Source organism: Armigeres subalbatus, chromosome 1, assembly GCF_024139115.2.
Source record: "Armigeres subalbatus isolate Guangzhou_Male chromosome 1, GZ_Asu_2, whole genome shotgun sequence".
In the NCBI taxonomy this organism is placed as follows: domain Eukaryota; kingdom Metazoa; phylum Arthropoda; class Insecta; order Diptera; family Culicidae; genus Armigeres; species Armigeres subalbatus.
Window position 1 is genome coordinate 75,371,365 of NC_085139.1, and position 15,205 is coordinate 75,386,569.

At 47.4% G+C, this 15,205-nt stretch overlaps 1 protein-coding gene across 2 annotated transcripts in view; it reads left to right on the top strand.

Annotated features, from left to right (window-relative positions):
- The window catches only part of LOC134227293 (probable serine/threonine-protein kinase DDB_G0272282), a 195,722-nt gene that overhangs the window by 97,494 nt on the left and 83,023 nt on the right, over positions 1-15,205 (top strand). For both annotated transcript variants that reach the window (XM_062708670.1, XM_062708678.1), the window contains exon 5: positions 11,530-11,705. In XM_062708670.1, the coding sequence (XP_062564654.1) occupies positions 11,530-11,705 (176 nt within the window). The remainder of the gene's footprint in view (positions 1-11,529; positions 11,706-15,205) is intronic.

Sequence of the window (15,205 nt, forward strand, 5' to 3'; positions counted from 1 at the left end):
GATGACTACTGGTGAGAAAGCACCGTCCTTGGGTTGATGTAGAAACCTGCATCTCGAGTGAAAAGGAGAATTTTGACATGGATTAAATGATGTGAGATGCCGCTTTTGCGCAAGATTGATGGTAATGGGTTCCTAAAGGTGTGAACAACAATGAGGATCAAATTTGAGCCCCGTTCCGCAGGCAAGATGTCGCAAATTTCGATAGACGTTTTTATTCGATTAGAAGTCGTTTGAATTTTCAACTCACGAGAATATGCCTATTTGCATTAGTCTACCGAAAGGAAGATAAAAGCATTTACACACGACATTGTCACCGTCTTTCAAGCAGTGACACACTTAAGTGTTAAATTTAGTGTTCATTAAACATTTCCTGCGAGGTCTCCATTTTTACATTCGTTTGTCATGTGGCTAATACGATGATGCTTTTATGGATGCGAGAAAACTTGGCATGGTCTTGCATTGTAGCCGTAGTTTTTAGTAACATGCCGCTAAAGGAGAAATTGATCTTATGAAATAATTATTGATGACGAATTTGAGCTGTGCTGAAGCTTCACATGATGAAATAAAGTATCAGATTTACTCATCGCTCTTTGATTTGATTTTATTGGACTATAGGCTGTAAGCCCGTTACCCTACTTATACATTATACACATAATTGTTGTCACATATACAATTGTCCTCTTAAAAATAATCTTAATCTATCACGAATTACATCTGTTGTCATGTTTGTAGAAATTACATCTTGTAGTCTGTTAAATTCAGTCATGAACCTGCTGGTAGGCTCGTGCTGCGTGTAGTTCCTTGATCTAAATGGAGGATCGAAGACCCTCCGACGACGAACAGTAACCGGGCTAGTATTGAAGTTGAGCCGGTTATAGAGATATGGGCTACTAATTCGCCCTCTCAAGATGCTACAGAAAAAGACGATGTCAGCAATCTTGTGTCTGCTACTGATGGTGTCGAGGTCAAATAACGAGCAGAGATTCTCATACTCCGGTAACTCTTCTCTCCATCCAAGGTTGCTCACAGAAAATCTTAAAAACTTTCTCTGTACTGCCTCCAACCGTTGAATATGAACTTCATATTGTGGCCGCCCTTATCTATTCACTTACATTTATTGGTAGATCAAATATTTAGCTCGACCCATGTGTTGAATAAAGAAAATATTATTATGTCTTATTGCTTCATACGGAAATGCCTACAGAAAGGCTTCAAATATTAAATCCATTTAATTCCCAACGATAACCGATGGGCTGGAAAAGTTCCACCATGAAAATAAACGTCGCTGGATCTGTCCGAATCGAACCGGGTAGAATAAATAGTCGATACTTGGCTTTTTTTTTTGGTTTTGCACAACTGGTCTTGGAGCCCAGCTTGGATGTAGCGAACGATGAATCAACTTTATTCAGTGGAACAAACAAAAGTGCCGTGGGCAAAGCAAAGGGCCCCAAACCCAAAGACGACGACGACGAGACGTGTTACATCATCAATCACTTTATGGAACGGCGAATTGGACGGAACGGTTTACGAAGTTTTCCGTCGTCATAACACCAGGGCTCAGAAACTTTGTTTCGATCAACAAAATATCCAGCATTCTTGAACGTTTGCTTCGGAAAATAAATGGAAAGGCAAGGCATAGAGCATAAAAAATCGACAGTATGCTTCTCACAGCAAAGGACGTTCAGATAGAGCCAGCAAAGAATTACTTTTAGTATTATCAACCAAAGTATATATTTGCCAAGTCTTCTTTTGGTAGATAGTTATGCCCAAAGAATTGAATTTCCTTAGTATTTTTACTCTAAGAACGACAAGAACTGCCCCAGTGTGCGTCTGCGTCAGCAAAGGCATCTACTCCGGAACGAAAAGCGTACATATATCGTTCATATCAATACCATTCGGTGTAGGTGTTTCTGGAAATTAATTGTGAATCGCATGATGGAAATATTCTACCACGATTGATTGAATGTGTGTATTTGGGTAAGAAATGAGAAAAACAGGCACACCATTGTGAAGGACGAATGTTGTCGCTAAATTTATTATCATTGGAATAAATACCATCTGCACACAATGGAGCCATTTGTTATGGAATCGGATGACTATCAGCAGTTTATGATCGGAATTCATCATCTTAAGCTTTAATCCCATATATGTTGATGCCCTTTATTATCATCTGTATACTGAACAGAACCCTACATCTGCATCGCCATAATATTCCGCTTAATTCAGCTGAGGTTGACCCTATTTTGACGCTCCGTTCAAAGTGGTTTCATGCGATAGCCCATTTTCCACAGATCTGCATTCAGGCAGACTTTGCCATCCACAGAATCCATCAGCATCGGCATTGCATGACTACAGCGGAGTGCAATACTTTTGGCAACCACTCAACTCTGTCAACTTTTGGCACCGGGGCAAATAGTGTTTCATTCGAGAATTGCCTTAATTGACCCCGTTTGGTGCGTTTGGAGAGTAGGTGCCTAAGCAACGTAAACAGATTCGTTCGAATGGATCAGCACAATTTTTCAGAATGGATAACGAGTTGGGTGTGATTTCCATCATCCCAGTGAACGCTCTCGTGATTCTGTTGAGCTTGGTATTGTACTGCAAAGCCAGACTAGTTATTATTCTCAAACAGCCCTCGCATACTTCCACACTTTTCATAATAATTGTCGCAACCTGGCGATAACTTTCAAATTCTGTTCTTTCCCATTGGTTTTGCGAACAGGCTACTCCTTCTACTATGAGTAGCATGGACACCGATATGCCAAAAAAATCAAATTGAAATTCTCTGATGCGGGTGTCCGACCACGCAGTTGTGAACCATGCGATCTCCAACAACACCATTATTCTTTCTGGGGTATCAACGCCGATTGGAATTTTACCGGCGGCGGCGTCTTGAAACATTTTATGGCAGCTGGTGATTGGCGACGTGATTAGGGGTGAAATAGTTTCAAACATCAACAAAACTTCGGAATTTCTTCGGAAGTTCCTCCACGAAATCATTAGAAAGTTCCTCCAGGAAATTCTTCGGAAGTTCCTCCGGGAATTCCTCCGGAAGTTCCTCCGGGAATTCCTCCGGAAGTTCCTCCGGGAATTCCTCCGGGAGTTCCTCCGGGAATTCCTCCGGAAGTTCCTCCGGGAATTCCTCCGGAAGTTCCTCCGGGAATTCCTCCGGAAGTTCCTCCGGAAGTTCCTCCGGGAATTCCTCCGGAAGTTCCTCCGGAAGTTCCTCCGGGAATTCCTCCGGAAGTTCCTCCGGAAGTTCCTCCGGAAGTTCCTCCGGGAATTCCTCCGGAAGTTCCTCCGGGAATTCCTCCGGAAGTTCCTCCGGGAATTCCTCCGGAAGTTCCTCCGGGAATTCCTCCGGAAGTTCCTCCGGGAATTCCTCCGGAAGTTCCTCCGGGAATTCCTCCGGAAGTTCCTCCGGGAATTCCTCCGGAAGTTCCTCCGGGAATTCCTCCGAAGTTCCTCCGAATTCCTCCGGAAGTTCCTCCGGGAATTCCTCGGAAGTTCCTCGGGAATTCCTCCGGAAGTTCCTCCGAATTCCTCCGGAAGTTCCTCCGGAATTCCTCCGGAAGTTCCTCCGGGAATTCCTCCGGAAGTTCCTCCGAATTCCTCCGGAAGTTCCTCCGGGAATTCCTCCGGAAGTTCCTCCGGAATTTCCCCGGAAGTTCCTCGGGGAATTCCTCGGAAGTTCCTCCGGGAATTCCTCCGGAAGTTCCTCCGGGAATTCCTCCGGAAGTTCCTCCGGGAATTCCTCCGGAAGTTCCTCCGGGAATTCCTCCGGAAGTTCCTCCGGGAATTCCTCCGGAAGTTCCTCCGGGAATTCCTCCGAAAGTTCCTTCGGGAATTCCTCCGGAAGTTCCTTCGGGAATTCCTCCGGAAGTTCCTCCGGGAATTCCTCCGGAAGTTCCTCCTGGAATTCCTCTGAAAGTTCCTCCGGAATTCCTCGGAAGTTCCTCCGGAATTCCTCCGGAAGTTCCTCCGGGAATTCCTCCGGAAGTTCCTCCGGGAATTCCTCCGGAAGTTCCTCCGGGAATTCCTCCGGAAGTTCCTCCGGGAATTCCTCCGGAAGTTCCTCCGGGAATTCCTCCGGAAGTTCCTCCGGGAATTCCTCCTGAAGTTCCTCCAGGAATTGCTCCGAAAGTTCCTCCGGTAGCTCCTCCAGGAATCCCTCCGGAAGTTCCTCCAGGAATCCCTCCGGAAGTTCCTCCAGGAATCCCTCCGGAAGTTCCTCCAGGAATTCCTCCAGAAATTCCTCCGGGAATTCCTCCGGAAGTTCCTCCGGGAATTCCTCCGCAAGTTCCTCCGGGAATTCCTCCGGAAGTTCCTCCGGGAATTCCTCCGGAAGTTCCTCCGGGAATTCCTCCGGAAGTTCCTCCGGGAATTCCTCCGGGAATTCCTCCGGAAGTTCCTCCAGGAATTCCTCCGGAAGTTCCTCCGGGAATTCCTCCGGAAGTTCCTCCGGGAATTCCTCCGGAAATTCCTCCGGAAATTCCTCCGGAAGTTCATCCGGGAATTCCTCCGGGAATTCCTACGGAAGTTCCTCCGGGAATTCCAACGGAAGTTCCTCCGGGAATTCCTACGGAAGTTCCTCCGGGAATTCCTACGGAAGTTCCTCCGGGAATTCCAACGGAAGTTCCTCCGGGAATTCCTACGGAAGTTCCTCCGGGAATGCCTACGGAAGTTCCTCCGGGAATTCCTCCGGGAATTCCTCCGGAAGTTCCTCCGGGAATTCCTCCGGAAGTTCCTCCGGGAATTCCTCCGGAAGTTCCTCCGGGAATTCCTCCGGAAGTTCCTCCGGGAATTCCTCCGGAAGTTCCTCCAGAATTCCTCCGGAAGTTCCTCCGAATTCCTCCGAAGTTCCTCCGGGAATTCCTCCGGAAGTTCCTCCGGGAATTCCTCCGGAAGTTCCTCCTGGAATTCCTCCGGAAGTTCCTCCGGGAATTCCTCCGGAAGTTCCTCCGGGAATTCCTCCGGAAGTTCCTCCGGGAATTCCTCCGGAAGTTCCTCCGGGAATTCCTCCGGAAGTTCCTCCAGGAATTCCTCCGGAAGTTCCTCCGGGAATTCCTCCGGAAGTTCCTCCGGAAGTTCCTCCGGGAATTCCTCCGGAAGTTCCTCCGGGAATTCCTCCGGAAATTCCTCCGGAAATTCCTCCGGAAGTTCATCCGGGAATTCCTCCGGGAATTCCTCCGGAAGTTCCTCCGGGAATTCCTACGGAAGTTCCTCCGGGAATTCCTACGGAAGTTCCTCCGGGAATTCCTACGGAAGTTCCTCCGGGAATTCCTACGGAAGTTCCTCCGGGAATTCCTACGGAAGTTCCTCCGGGAATTCCAACGGAAGTTCCTCCGGGAATTCCTACGGAAGTTCCTCCGGGAATGCCTACGGAAGTTCCTCCGGGAATTCCTCCGGAAGTTCCTCCGGGAATTCCTCCGGAAGTTCCTCCAGGAATTGCTCCGAAAGTTCCTCCGGTAGTTCCTCCAGGAATCCCTCCGGAAGTTCCTCCAGAAATCCCACCGGAAGTTCCTCCAGGAATCCCTCCGGAAGTTCCTCCAGGAATCCCACCGGAAGTTCCTCCAGGAATTCCTCCGGAAGTTCCTCCAGGAATTCCTCCGGAAGTTCCTCCGGGAATTCCTCCGGAAGTTCCTCCGGGAATTCCTCCGGAAGTTCCTCCGGGAATTCCTCCGCAAGTTCCTCCGGGAATTCCTCCGGAAGTTCCTCCGGGAATTTCTCCGTAAGTTCCCCCGGGAATTTCTCCGGAAGTTCCCCCGGGAATTTTTCCGGAAGTTCCCCCAGGAATTCCTCCGGAATTTCCTCGAGGATTCCTCCGAAAGTTCCCCCGGGAATTCTTCCGGAAGTTCCTGCGGGAATTCCTCCGGAAGTTCCTCCGGAATTCCTCCGGAAGTTCCTCCGGTAATTCCTCCGGAAGTTCCTCCGGAATTCCTCCGGAAGTTCCTCCGAATTCCTCCGGAAGTTCCTCCGGGAATTCCTCCGAAGTTCCTCAGGAATTCCTCCGGAAGTTCCTCCGGGAATTCCTCCGGAAGTTCCTCCGGGAATTCCTCCGGAAGTTCCTCCGGAATTCCTCCAGAAGTTCCTCCGAATTCCTCCGGAAGTTCCTCCGGGAATTCCTCCGGAAGTTCCTCCGAATTCCTCCGGAAGTTCCTCCGAATTCCTCCGGAAGTTCCTCCGGGAATTCCTCCGGAAGTTCCTCCGGAAGTTCCTCCGGGAATTCCTCCGGAAGTTCCTCCGGGAATTCCTCCGGAAGTTCCTCCGAATTCCTCCGGAAGTTCCTCCGGGAATTCCTCCGGAAGTTCCTCCGGAATTCCTCCGGAAGTTCCTCCGGGAATTCCTCCGAAGTTCCTCCACGAATTCCTCCAGCAGTTCCTCCGGGAATTCCTCCGGAAGTTCCTCCGGGAATTCCTCCGGAAGTTCCTCCGGAATTCCTCCGGAAGTTCCTCCGGAATTCCTCCGGAAGTTCCTCGGAATTCCTCCGGAAGTTCCTCCGGGAATTCCTCCGGAAGTTCCTCCGGAATTCCTCCGAAGTTCCTCCGAATTCCTCCGGAAGTTCCTCCGGGAATTCCTCCGGAAGTTCCTCCGAATTCCTCCGGAAGTTCCTCCGGGAATTCCTCCGGAAGTTCCTCCGAATTCCTCCGGAAGTTCCTCCGGAATTCCTCCGGAAGTTCCTCCGGGAATTCCTCCGGAAGTTCCTCCGGGAATTCCTCCGGAAGTTCCTCCGGAATTCCTCCGGAAGTTCCTCCGAATTCCTCCGGAAGTTCTCCGAATTCCTCCGGAAGTTCCTCCGGGAATTCCTCCGGAAGTTCCTCCGGGAATTCCTCCGGAACGTCCTCCGGTCATTCCTCCGGAAGTTCCTCCGGGAATTCCTCCGGAAGTTCCTCCGGGAATTCCTCCGGGAGTTCCTCCGGGAATTCCTCCGGAAGTTCCTCCGGGAATTCCTCCGGAAGTTCCTCCGGGAATTCCTCCGGAAGCTCCTCCGCCAATTCCTCCGGAAGTTCCTCCGGGAATTCCTCCGGAAGTTCCTCCGGGAATTCCTCCGGAAGTTCCTCCGGGAATTCCTCCGGAAGTTCCTCCGGGAATTCCTCCGGAAGTTCCTCAGGGAAATCCCTCGGAAGTTCCTCCGGGAATTCCTCCGGAAGTTCCTCCGGGAATTCCTCCGGAAGTTCCTCCGGGAATTCCTCCGGAAGTTCCTCCGGAAGTTCCTCCGGGAATTCCTCCGGAAGTTCCTCCGGGAATTCCTCCGGAAGTTCCTCCGGGAATTCCTCCGGAAGTTCCTCCGGGAATTCCTCCGGGAATTCCTCCGGAAGTTCCTCCGGGAATTCCTCCGGAAGTTCCTCCGGAAGTTCCTCCGGGAATTCCTCCGGAAGTTCCTCCGGGAATTCCTCCGGAAGTTCCTCCGGGAATTCCTCCGGAAGTTCCTCCGGGAATTCCTCCGGAAGTTCCTCCGGGAATTCCTCCGGAAGTTCCTCCGGGAATTCCTCCGGAAGTTCCTCCGGGAATTCCTCCGGAAGTTCCTCCGGCAATTCCTCCGGAAGTTCCTCCACGAATTCCTCCGGAAGTTCCTCCGGGAATTCCTCCGGAAGTTCCTCCGGGAATTCCTCCGGGAGTTCCTCCGGGCATTCCTCCGGAAGTTCCTCCGGGAATTCCTCCGGAAGTTCCTCCGGGAATTCCTCCGGAAGTTCCTCCGGGAATTCCTCCGGAAGTTCCTCCGGGAATTCCTCCGGAAGTTCCTCCGGGAATTCCTCCGGAAGTTCCTCTTTGTATTGCTCCGGCGACCCCCGAGAGCTTCCCTCCGGAACTTCCCGCCGCACTTCCGACCGGAATTCCTCCGGAAGTTCCTCCGGGAATTCCTCCGGAAGTTCCTCCGGGAATTCCTCCGGAAGTTCCTCCGGGAATTCCTCCGGAAGTTCCTCCGGAATTCCTCCGGAAGTTCCTCCGGGAATTCCTCCGGAAGTTCCTCCGGAATTCCTCCGAAGTTCCTCCGGGAATTCCTCCGGAAGTTCCCCCGGGAATTCCTCCGGAAGTTCCCCCGGGAATTCCTCCGGAAGTTCCCCCGGGAATTCCTCCGGAAGTTCCTCCGGGAATTCCTCCGGAAGTTCCCCCGGGAATTCCTCCGGAAGTTCCTCGGGAATTCCTCCGGAAGTTCCTCCAGGAATTCCTCCGGAAGTTCCCCCGGGAATTCCTCCGGAAGCTCCCCCGGGAATTCCTCCGGAAGCTCCCCCGGGAATTCCTCCGGAAGTTCCCCCGGGAATTCCTCCGGAAGTTCCCCCGGGAATTCCTCCGGAAGTTCCCCCGGGAATTCCTCCGGAAGTTCCCCCGGGAATTCCTCCGGAAGTTCCTCCGGCTATTCCTCCGGAAGTTCCTCCGGGAATTCCTCCGGAAGTTCCTCCAGAAGTTCCTCCGGGAGTTCCTCCGGGAATTCCTCCGGAAGTTCCTCCGGAAGTTCCTCCGGGAATTCCTCCGGAAGTTCCTCCGGGAATTCCTCCGGAAGTTCCTCCGGGAATTCCTCCGGAAGTTCCTCCGGGAATTCCTCCGGAAGTTCCTCCGGGAATTCCTCCGGTAGTTCCTCCGGGAATTCCTCCGGAAGTTCCTCCGGGAATTCCTCCGGAAGTTCCTCCGGGAATTCCTCCGGAAGTTCCTCCGGGAATTCCTCCGGAAGTTCCTCCGGGAATTCCTCCGGAAGTTCCTCCGGGAATTCCTCCGGAAGTTCCTCCGGGAATTCCTCCGGAAGTTCCTCCGGGAATTCCTCCGGAAGTTCCTCCGGGAATTCCTCCGGAAGTTCCTCCGGGAATTCCTCCGGAAGTTCCTCCGGGAATTCCTCCGGAAGTTCCTCCGGGAATTCCTCCGGAAGTTCCTCCGAATTCCTCCGGAAGTTCCTCCGGGAATTCCTCCGGAAGTTCCTCCGGAATTCCTCCGAAGTTCCTCCGGGAATTCCTCCGGAAGTTCCTCCGGGAATTCCTCCGGAAGTTCCTCCGAATTCCTCCGGAAGTTCCTCCGGGAATTCCTCCGGAAGTTCCTCCGGGAATTCCTCCGGAAGTTCCTCCGAATTCCTCGGAAGTTCCTCCGGGAATTCCTCCGGAAGTTCCTCCGGGAATTCCTCCGGAAGTTCCTCCGGAATTCCTCCGGAAGTTCCTCCGGGAATTCCTCCGGAAGTTCCTCCGGGAAGTCCTCCGGAAGTTACTCCGATCATTGCTCCGGAAGTTCCTCCGGAATTCCTCCGGAAGTTCCTCCGGGAATTCCTCCGGAAGTTCCTCCGGGAATTCCTCTGGAAGTTCCTCCGGGAATTCCTCCGGAAGTTCCTCCGGGAATTCCTCCGAAAGTTCCTCCGGGAATTCCTCCGGAAGTTCCACCATGAATTCCTCCAGAAGTTCCTCCGGGAATTCCTCCGGAAGTTCCTCCGGGAATTCCTCCGGAAGTTCCTCCGGGAATTCCTCCGGAAGTTCCTCCGGGAATTCCTCCGGAAGTTCCTCCGGGAATTCCTCCGGAAGTTCCTCCGGGAATTCCTCCGGAAGTTCCTCCGGGAATTCCTCCGGAAGTTCCTCCGGGAATTCCTCCGGGAATTCTTCCGGAAGTTCCTCCGGGAATTCCTCCGGAAGTTCCTCCGGGAATTCCTCCGGAAGTTCCTCCGGGAATTCCTCCGGAAGTTCCTCCGGGAATTCCTCCGGAAGTTCCTCCGGGAATTCCTACGGAAGTTCCTCCGGGAATTCCTACGGAAGTTCCTCCGGGAATTCCTACGGAAGTTCCTCCGGGAATTCCTACGGAAGTTCCTCCGGGAATGCCTACGGAAGTTCCTCCGGGAATTCCTCCGGAAGTTCCTCCGGGAATTCCTCCGGAAGTTCCTCCGGGAATTCCTCCGGAAGTTCCTCCGGGAATTCCTCCGGAAGTTCCTCCAGGAATTGCTCCGAAAGTTCCTCCGGTAGTTCCTCCAGGAATCCCTCCGGAAGTTCCTCCAGGAATCCCTCCGGAAGTTCCTCCAGGAATTCCTCCAGAAGTTCCTCCAGGAATTCCTCCGGAAGTTCCTCCAGGAATTTCTCCGGAAGTTCCTCCAGGAATTCCTCCGGAAGTTCCTTCGGAAGTTCCTCCAGGAATTCCTTCGGAATTCCTCCGGAAGTTTTAATGCGTGTGTTTCACCATTCCTCCGGAAGTTCCTTCAGAAATTCCCCCGAAAGTTCCTTCGGAAATTCCTCCGGAAGTTCCTCCTTGAATTCCTCCGGAAGTTCCTCCAGGAATTCCTCCGGAAGTTCCTTCAGGAATTCCTCCATAATGCACTCCATTGAGACAGTTAACTGTCCACAATTAATAAGCGAGTTTTTGATTCTGGAATCAAGTTTCCCGTTGGCCTCACAACTGGATCTCGAATGCTGAGCTCCATCCAATTTGTCTCTGTACGTACAATATATTCAATGACTCGTCGGGCCAATATGGGCCAAACCCACATTACTCAGTTGCAATTCAGTCAGTGGAATGATTCCATTTTTGCACACCACTGAAATTGTGAAGCGGCTATGCAATAAACGTTGGGGATGGGTTTAGAGGTGTTGTCCAAACTGATTTTCTCCTCGTAGAACAACGAAAAGCGAAAGGAGTTTGTCGGATTTTTCCGTAGTTTATATTTATAATCATGATGAAAAGTAAATGACGACATCGCCGTCGTAAAAATGCCATAATGGTACTAAGTCACGCATTGTTAAAATATAATGCAGATACAAGGCTTCCGGAGAAAGGAGCAACAAATTTGTTATGATATGTAGACAAGATGACGTAAGGTAATCAATGAAAAAAAAAGTTGTCCATCAATCCACTTTGTAGAGAAGGTCATCGCGTGACAATTTAATAGGGGAAACGCGCATTTATGAATACATAACTCTAAAACACATACTCAAAGTTTCATTTATTGTAATCAGTAGTAAATTTAGCGGGCGTTGAACATTAATTGTGAAGACCAGTGTTTTGATATTATAGTGTATGGAGAAACAATTAAATTTTTATGGAGAAAGTGAAGTGAATTTACGATAACAAAATCGCACTTTTCCATTTATTTTTATATCATTATGTTTATTAAGGATAGTTACCAGTACTGCTACCTCCGTAGGAAAGTTGTCATCATTTTCTAGAAATCGCTCAGACTTCAAGTTTCAAATAATTCTATTATAATGTTGAATTGCAAAATATTGACATAGCTACATTGGTTGTACGAAATTAGATTAATTTTGTTATTTAGGTGTAAATGATATATCACTATAGAAAGCATTTAGTGGTTATGTGTTTGGAATGCTTCAATATTTATTTCGTCTTCTGCCATTAAAAAAATCATCATCAATCCCAATCGAGAAAGTATCCAAATTCATCTAGTAATTAATTTAATTTGTAGTGGCGTTAAATCTCCTTGTTGTGACAAACGCTTTTTAGCATAGTTGCGCTTCACATATTCCAACCAAATGATTTCAAACATGTTCGTCTAACTCATTTCTATTTGTATACCCCTTTCCTGCGGCCCCAATTTTTGTCGGACACCAGCCTCGATCAACGAACCGCCCTTGCCACGGAGGAAAAAATGCCCGGAGCTGGCCTACCGGTCGCACGAGTTTATGGCGGCCAACCAGCGGGGAGCAGGAGCAGGAGGCGGCAATGAGCTATCGGCCCAGGCTGGTCACGATAGGCCCGATGCCGCAACGACTCACTCACGTGCTAGGGTAAGTGACGCCCCTCAATTACTTTCCCACTTGTTCGATGTGCTGTATTTTGTTGGAACTACATTGTATGAAGCCTGTGGAAGTGTCAAGTGTGGAATCGGGAGACACTGCAGGTCCCACTTTTCGATACAGACCACCACTTACAGCTAGGCGAGAGAATCGATGTTCTTGGTTTTAGTTGATTTTTTTCTTGTTTACAGTTTTGATTTATTTTGCAACAAGGGCAAGAACGGCGGCTGTTGATGGATATCTTTCTATAATTTACACGCTTGTGATATCTGTTAAACATTTGAAAGCAAATGAGTTTCACTCACTGGATGCGCATAAAGCTAATATTTTCTCTAATGATTTAACATTTGCAATATATTGATTCAAGCTCTGAAAAAAAAGGGTTTCATGTGTCAGTCAAATGCTGCATCCCAAACAAAATCCTGATTTGCCGCCATATTGTAAAAGAGTATAGACGAGGATTCATTTCGTCGAATATTATATAAAATTTGTCAGCTGAATTTTAGAAGGAGAAGTTGTTATGTTTTTTTGGTAAATTTTTGGAAATTTTCCATTTACGTTGTGCAAAACATCTGGATTTCAAGTTCTACTTTGACAGAAGACTACCAAACTTTGTAAAATTTATATTGTCATGTTACTGTCTTAGGGGCCTAATACACGCTCCGATATGTAGTACAACTTTGACTCCGCCTCAAGTAAATTTGCTTCGGTCGGAGTAAAGTCGGACCGTCTGTCGGGGAGTTGTACTGTCCGACAGTCGTACAACTTGCCCACAGACGGCCCGACTTTACTCCGAGTAGAGTCAAAGTTGTACAACGCGTCGGAGCGTGTATGGGGCCCCTTATAACTGAGAGTATACATGGTTTGGTTACAATAATAATATTTGAGAAGAAATAACAAGCGATCAATCGTCATTTCAGAAAATCCTTATTTTGTGACCAAATAATTTCTGATTTTTTTTTCAACCATACCACAAACACCTGTCATCAGTCAATTTTATGGGTGATAAACTGTCAAAAGTATTCCGAAATTTTGCAATTTTCTAATTGTGAAGCCCAAACATTCAGTTTTTATCACACTTTGAAAAATGACAGGGCGTGAGCTGTGCGCCGCACAGTGGCGGCCCCCATATAAAAGCCGGACAAAACCTAATATGTTGTTCGAATTTTTTACCAAGGAGTAATTTTGGGATGCTAAATTCATTTTGAGGTTTGAATTGTTATCCAACATATACTATGCTACTCGAGTACTTCTGGAGGCGCAAGCCTTAAGGTCTGAAGCATTAACAGCGTCCTTATTCTAACATTGAAGCAGTCAATTTCCAGCTGTGGAGTAGCTAGGAGCAAATCATCACACAAACCACCAGAAAGTAGACCAAAAATAGATTTCAATACATAATACCAGATCGTTCCGAATCGTTCCCGAAAACAATTTAGTCAAATTTTCTTTTTCCGAACAAATTTGTTCTGGGGATGCTTTATAGCATCAACTTCAACAAGCCACCAAAAATTAAATTTACAAGCTACAATCATCAAATTTTGGAATCAATTCATTTAATATACGTGTGAAATTTAAAATAATACGATTTTCACGAAACGAACGAAAAAAATAAGGTTTTGTCTGGGTTTCCGCCGTTGTGCGCCGTAGAAACCAACTATTTTTATTATCTCATTATGGGATCATTGAACACAGTCTTAAGTTTGATAGGAAAATAAATTTACATTAAGATTCTAAAATTCCCATAGAAAATGTGGAAAGTAGAAATAAAAAATAAAATTGTTAAACAAACTATATATATTAGCAATCAAAATTGTTCAAAACCAAAATGTCCAATAAGTCACAATTATAGAAGCAATTTTTGTATTAACAAATTAATATTTCTCTTAAATAAATCAAAATATGCATTAAATAATTACAGAACTTTGAAAAACTAAATATATTCTTCCAGAAAAAAAAAAATTATATGCAAATAATAAAAAATAAAAAGGATCAAAATAGAGAAGAACTACAAAATCCAGTATACTGGGGTCGCTTCTAACGCGGTTTGTTTTTGATTATTCCTGACATTTGAATTTATTAAAACACTAGCAGACCGAACGAACTTCGTTTCGCCTAAAATTGATTCATTCTCTGATAAGTTATCGAGTTACGCAGAAATTTCTGTTTCATTTGTATGGCAGCCCCCTTTCCAAACCGGGAGGTGTCTCGAACTATCTTAAGAACCTTCCCCGGTCGCAAAAACCTCTGCATACGAATTTTCACGCCGATCGGTTCAGTAGTTTCCAAGTCTAGAAGAGTCAGACAGACAGAAATTCATTTTTATGTATATAGATTAAGCTGTTCTAAAAAATCCACTGGAAATCAAAAATAAATTAGGAGAGTCTTCGAAGCTAATCGTGGCAAACGGATTTTGGTATTTTGCTTAGTCTGATATTAAATATCAGCGCGTCAGAATGCAGAATGCAGAATATAAATAAATGAAATTCAAATCGCTGATGGTGGCACTGTCTGCAGTGCCCGAGTTGATTCCAAAGTCATCGACCATGGTTCATGAGAGCGAGAATGAGAGTAAATCGATGTGCTGCGTTACTGTTTAGTTCGATAAAGGATTCCTCCGAAAGTGTACCCAGAGGAATTGCTGGAGAAATTCCTGGACCAAGTCCTGAAGGAATTTCCGGATTATCTAGCAAGTCCTTCGGCAATCCCTCCAGGGTCTCCGAGTCTTCCACGAATGCTACCAGTGATTCTTCCTGCAATTTCTCCGACAATTCCTCCAACTTCCAAATTTTATTCGTGGGTGCCTCCGGAGATTCCTCTTTGAATTTCATCAGAAAAGCTTTCGGAAGTTCTTTTAGGAATCATTCCATACTTTTTACAGAAATTTGTCCAGGAATTTCTCCGAAATTTTTCCCTGGAATTCCACCAAGAGTTCTCACAAACAATTCTGCAAATCTTCTTCCTGTAATTTCTCCAAAAACTACTTCGAAAACACTTCTCAGAATTTTTTCACGAATATCTTCGAGAAATCCACTTGTTACTCTTCTTAGAATCTCTAGAATTCTCATAAATTTTTCCATCTTTCATCAGTAATTCCTTCAGGGCTTCCTCCAGAAATTCTTCAATTCAATTCCTTCAGGAATTTCTCCGTGAATTCATCCTTTGGAAATTCATCCAGAAATTCCTACGAGCTAGGTGACAGGGGCGGCAACACCTCTAAGTCACTTCCACACGGGGCAGTTGATGGGACGCATGCGGAAGACAATGCGGAAGATGGGACAATGGGAAGAGCGCCAACAACTTAAAATAGGTAAGGCACCGAGTTCAGACCGGATGTCAAGGAAACATATCTGGAGCATAATTGAAGTCCGAACTTGATTACAGCATTTAGCATTGAACAATCTAAGACGGGTGTAGTAATTTCCATTTAATTCTACGACGTTTTGTTATCTTTGCAGATACGCATTTCGACCTCAACTGTGAGGTCGTCTTCA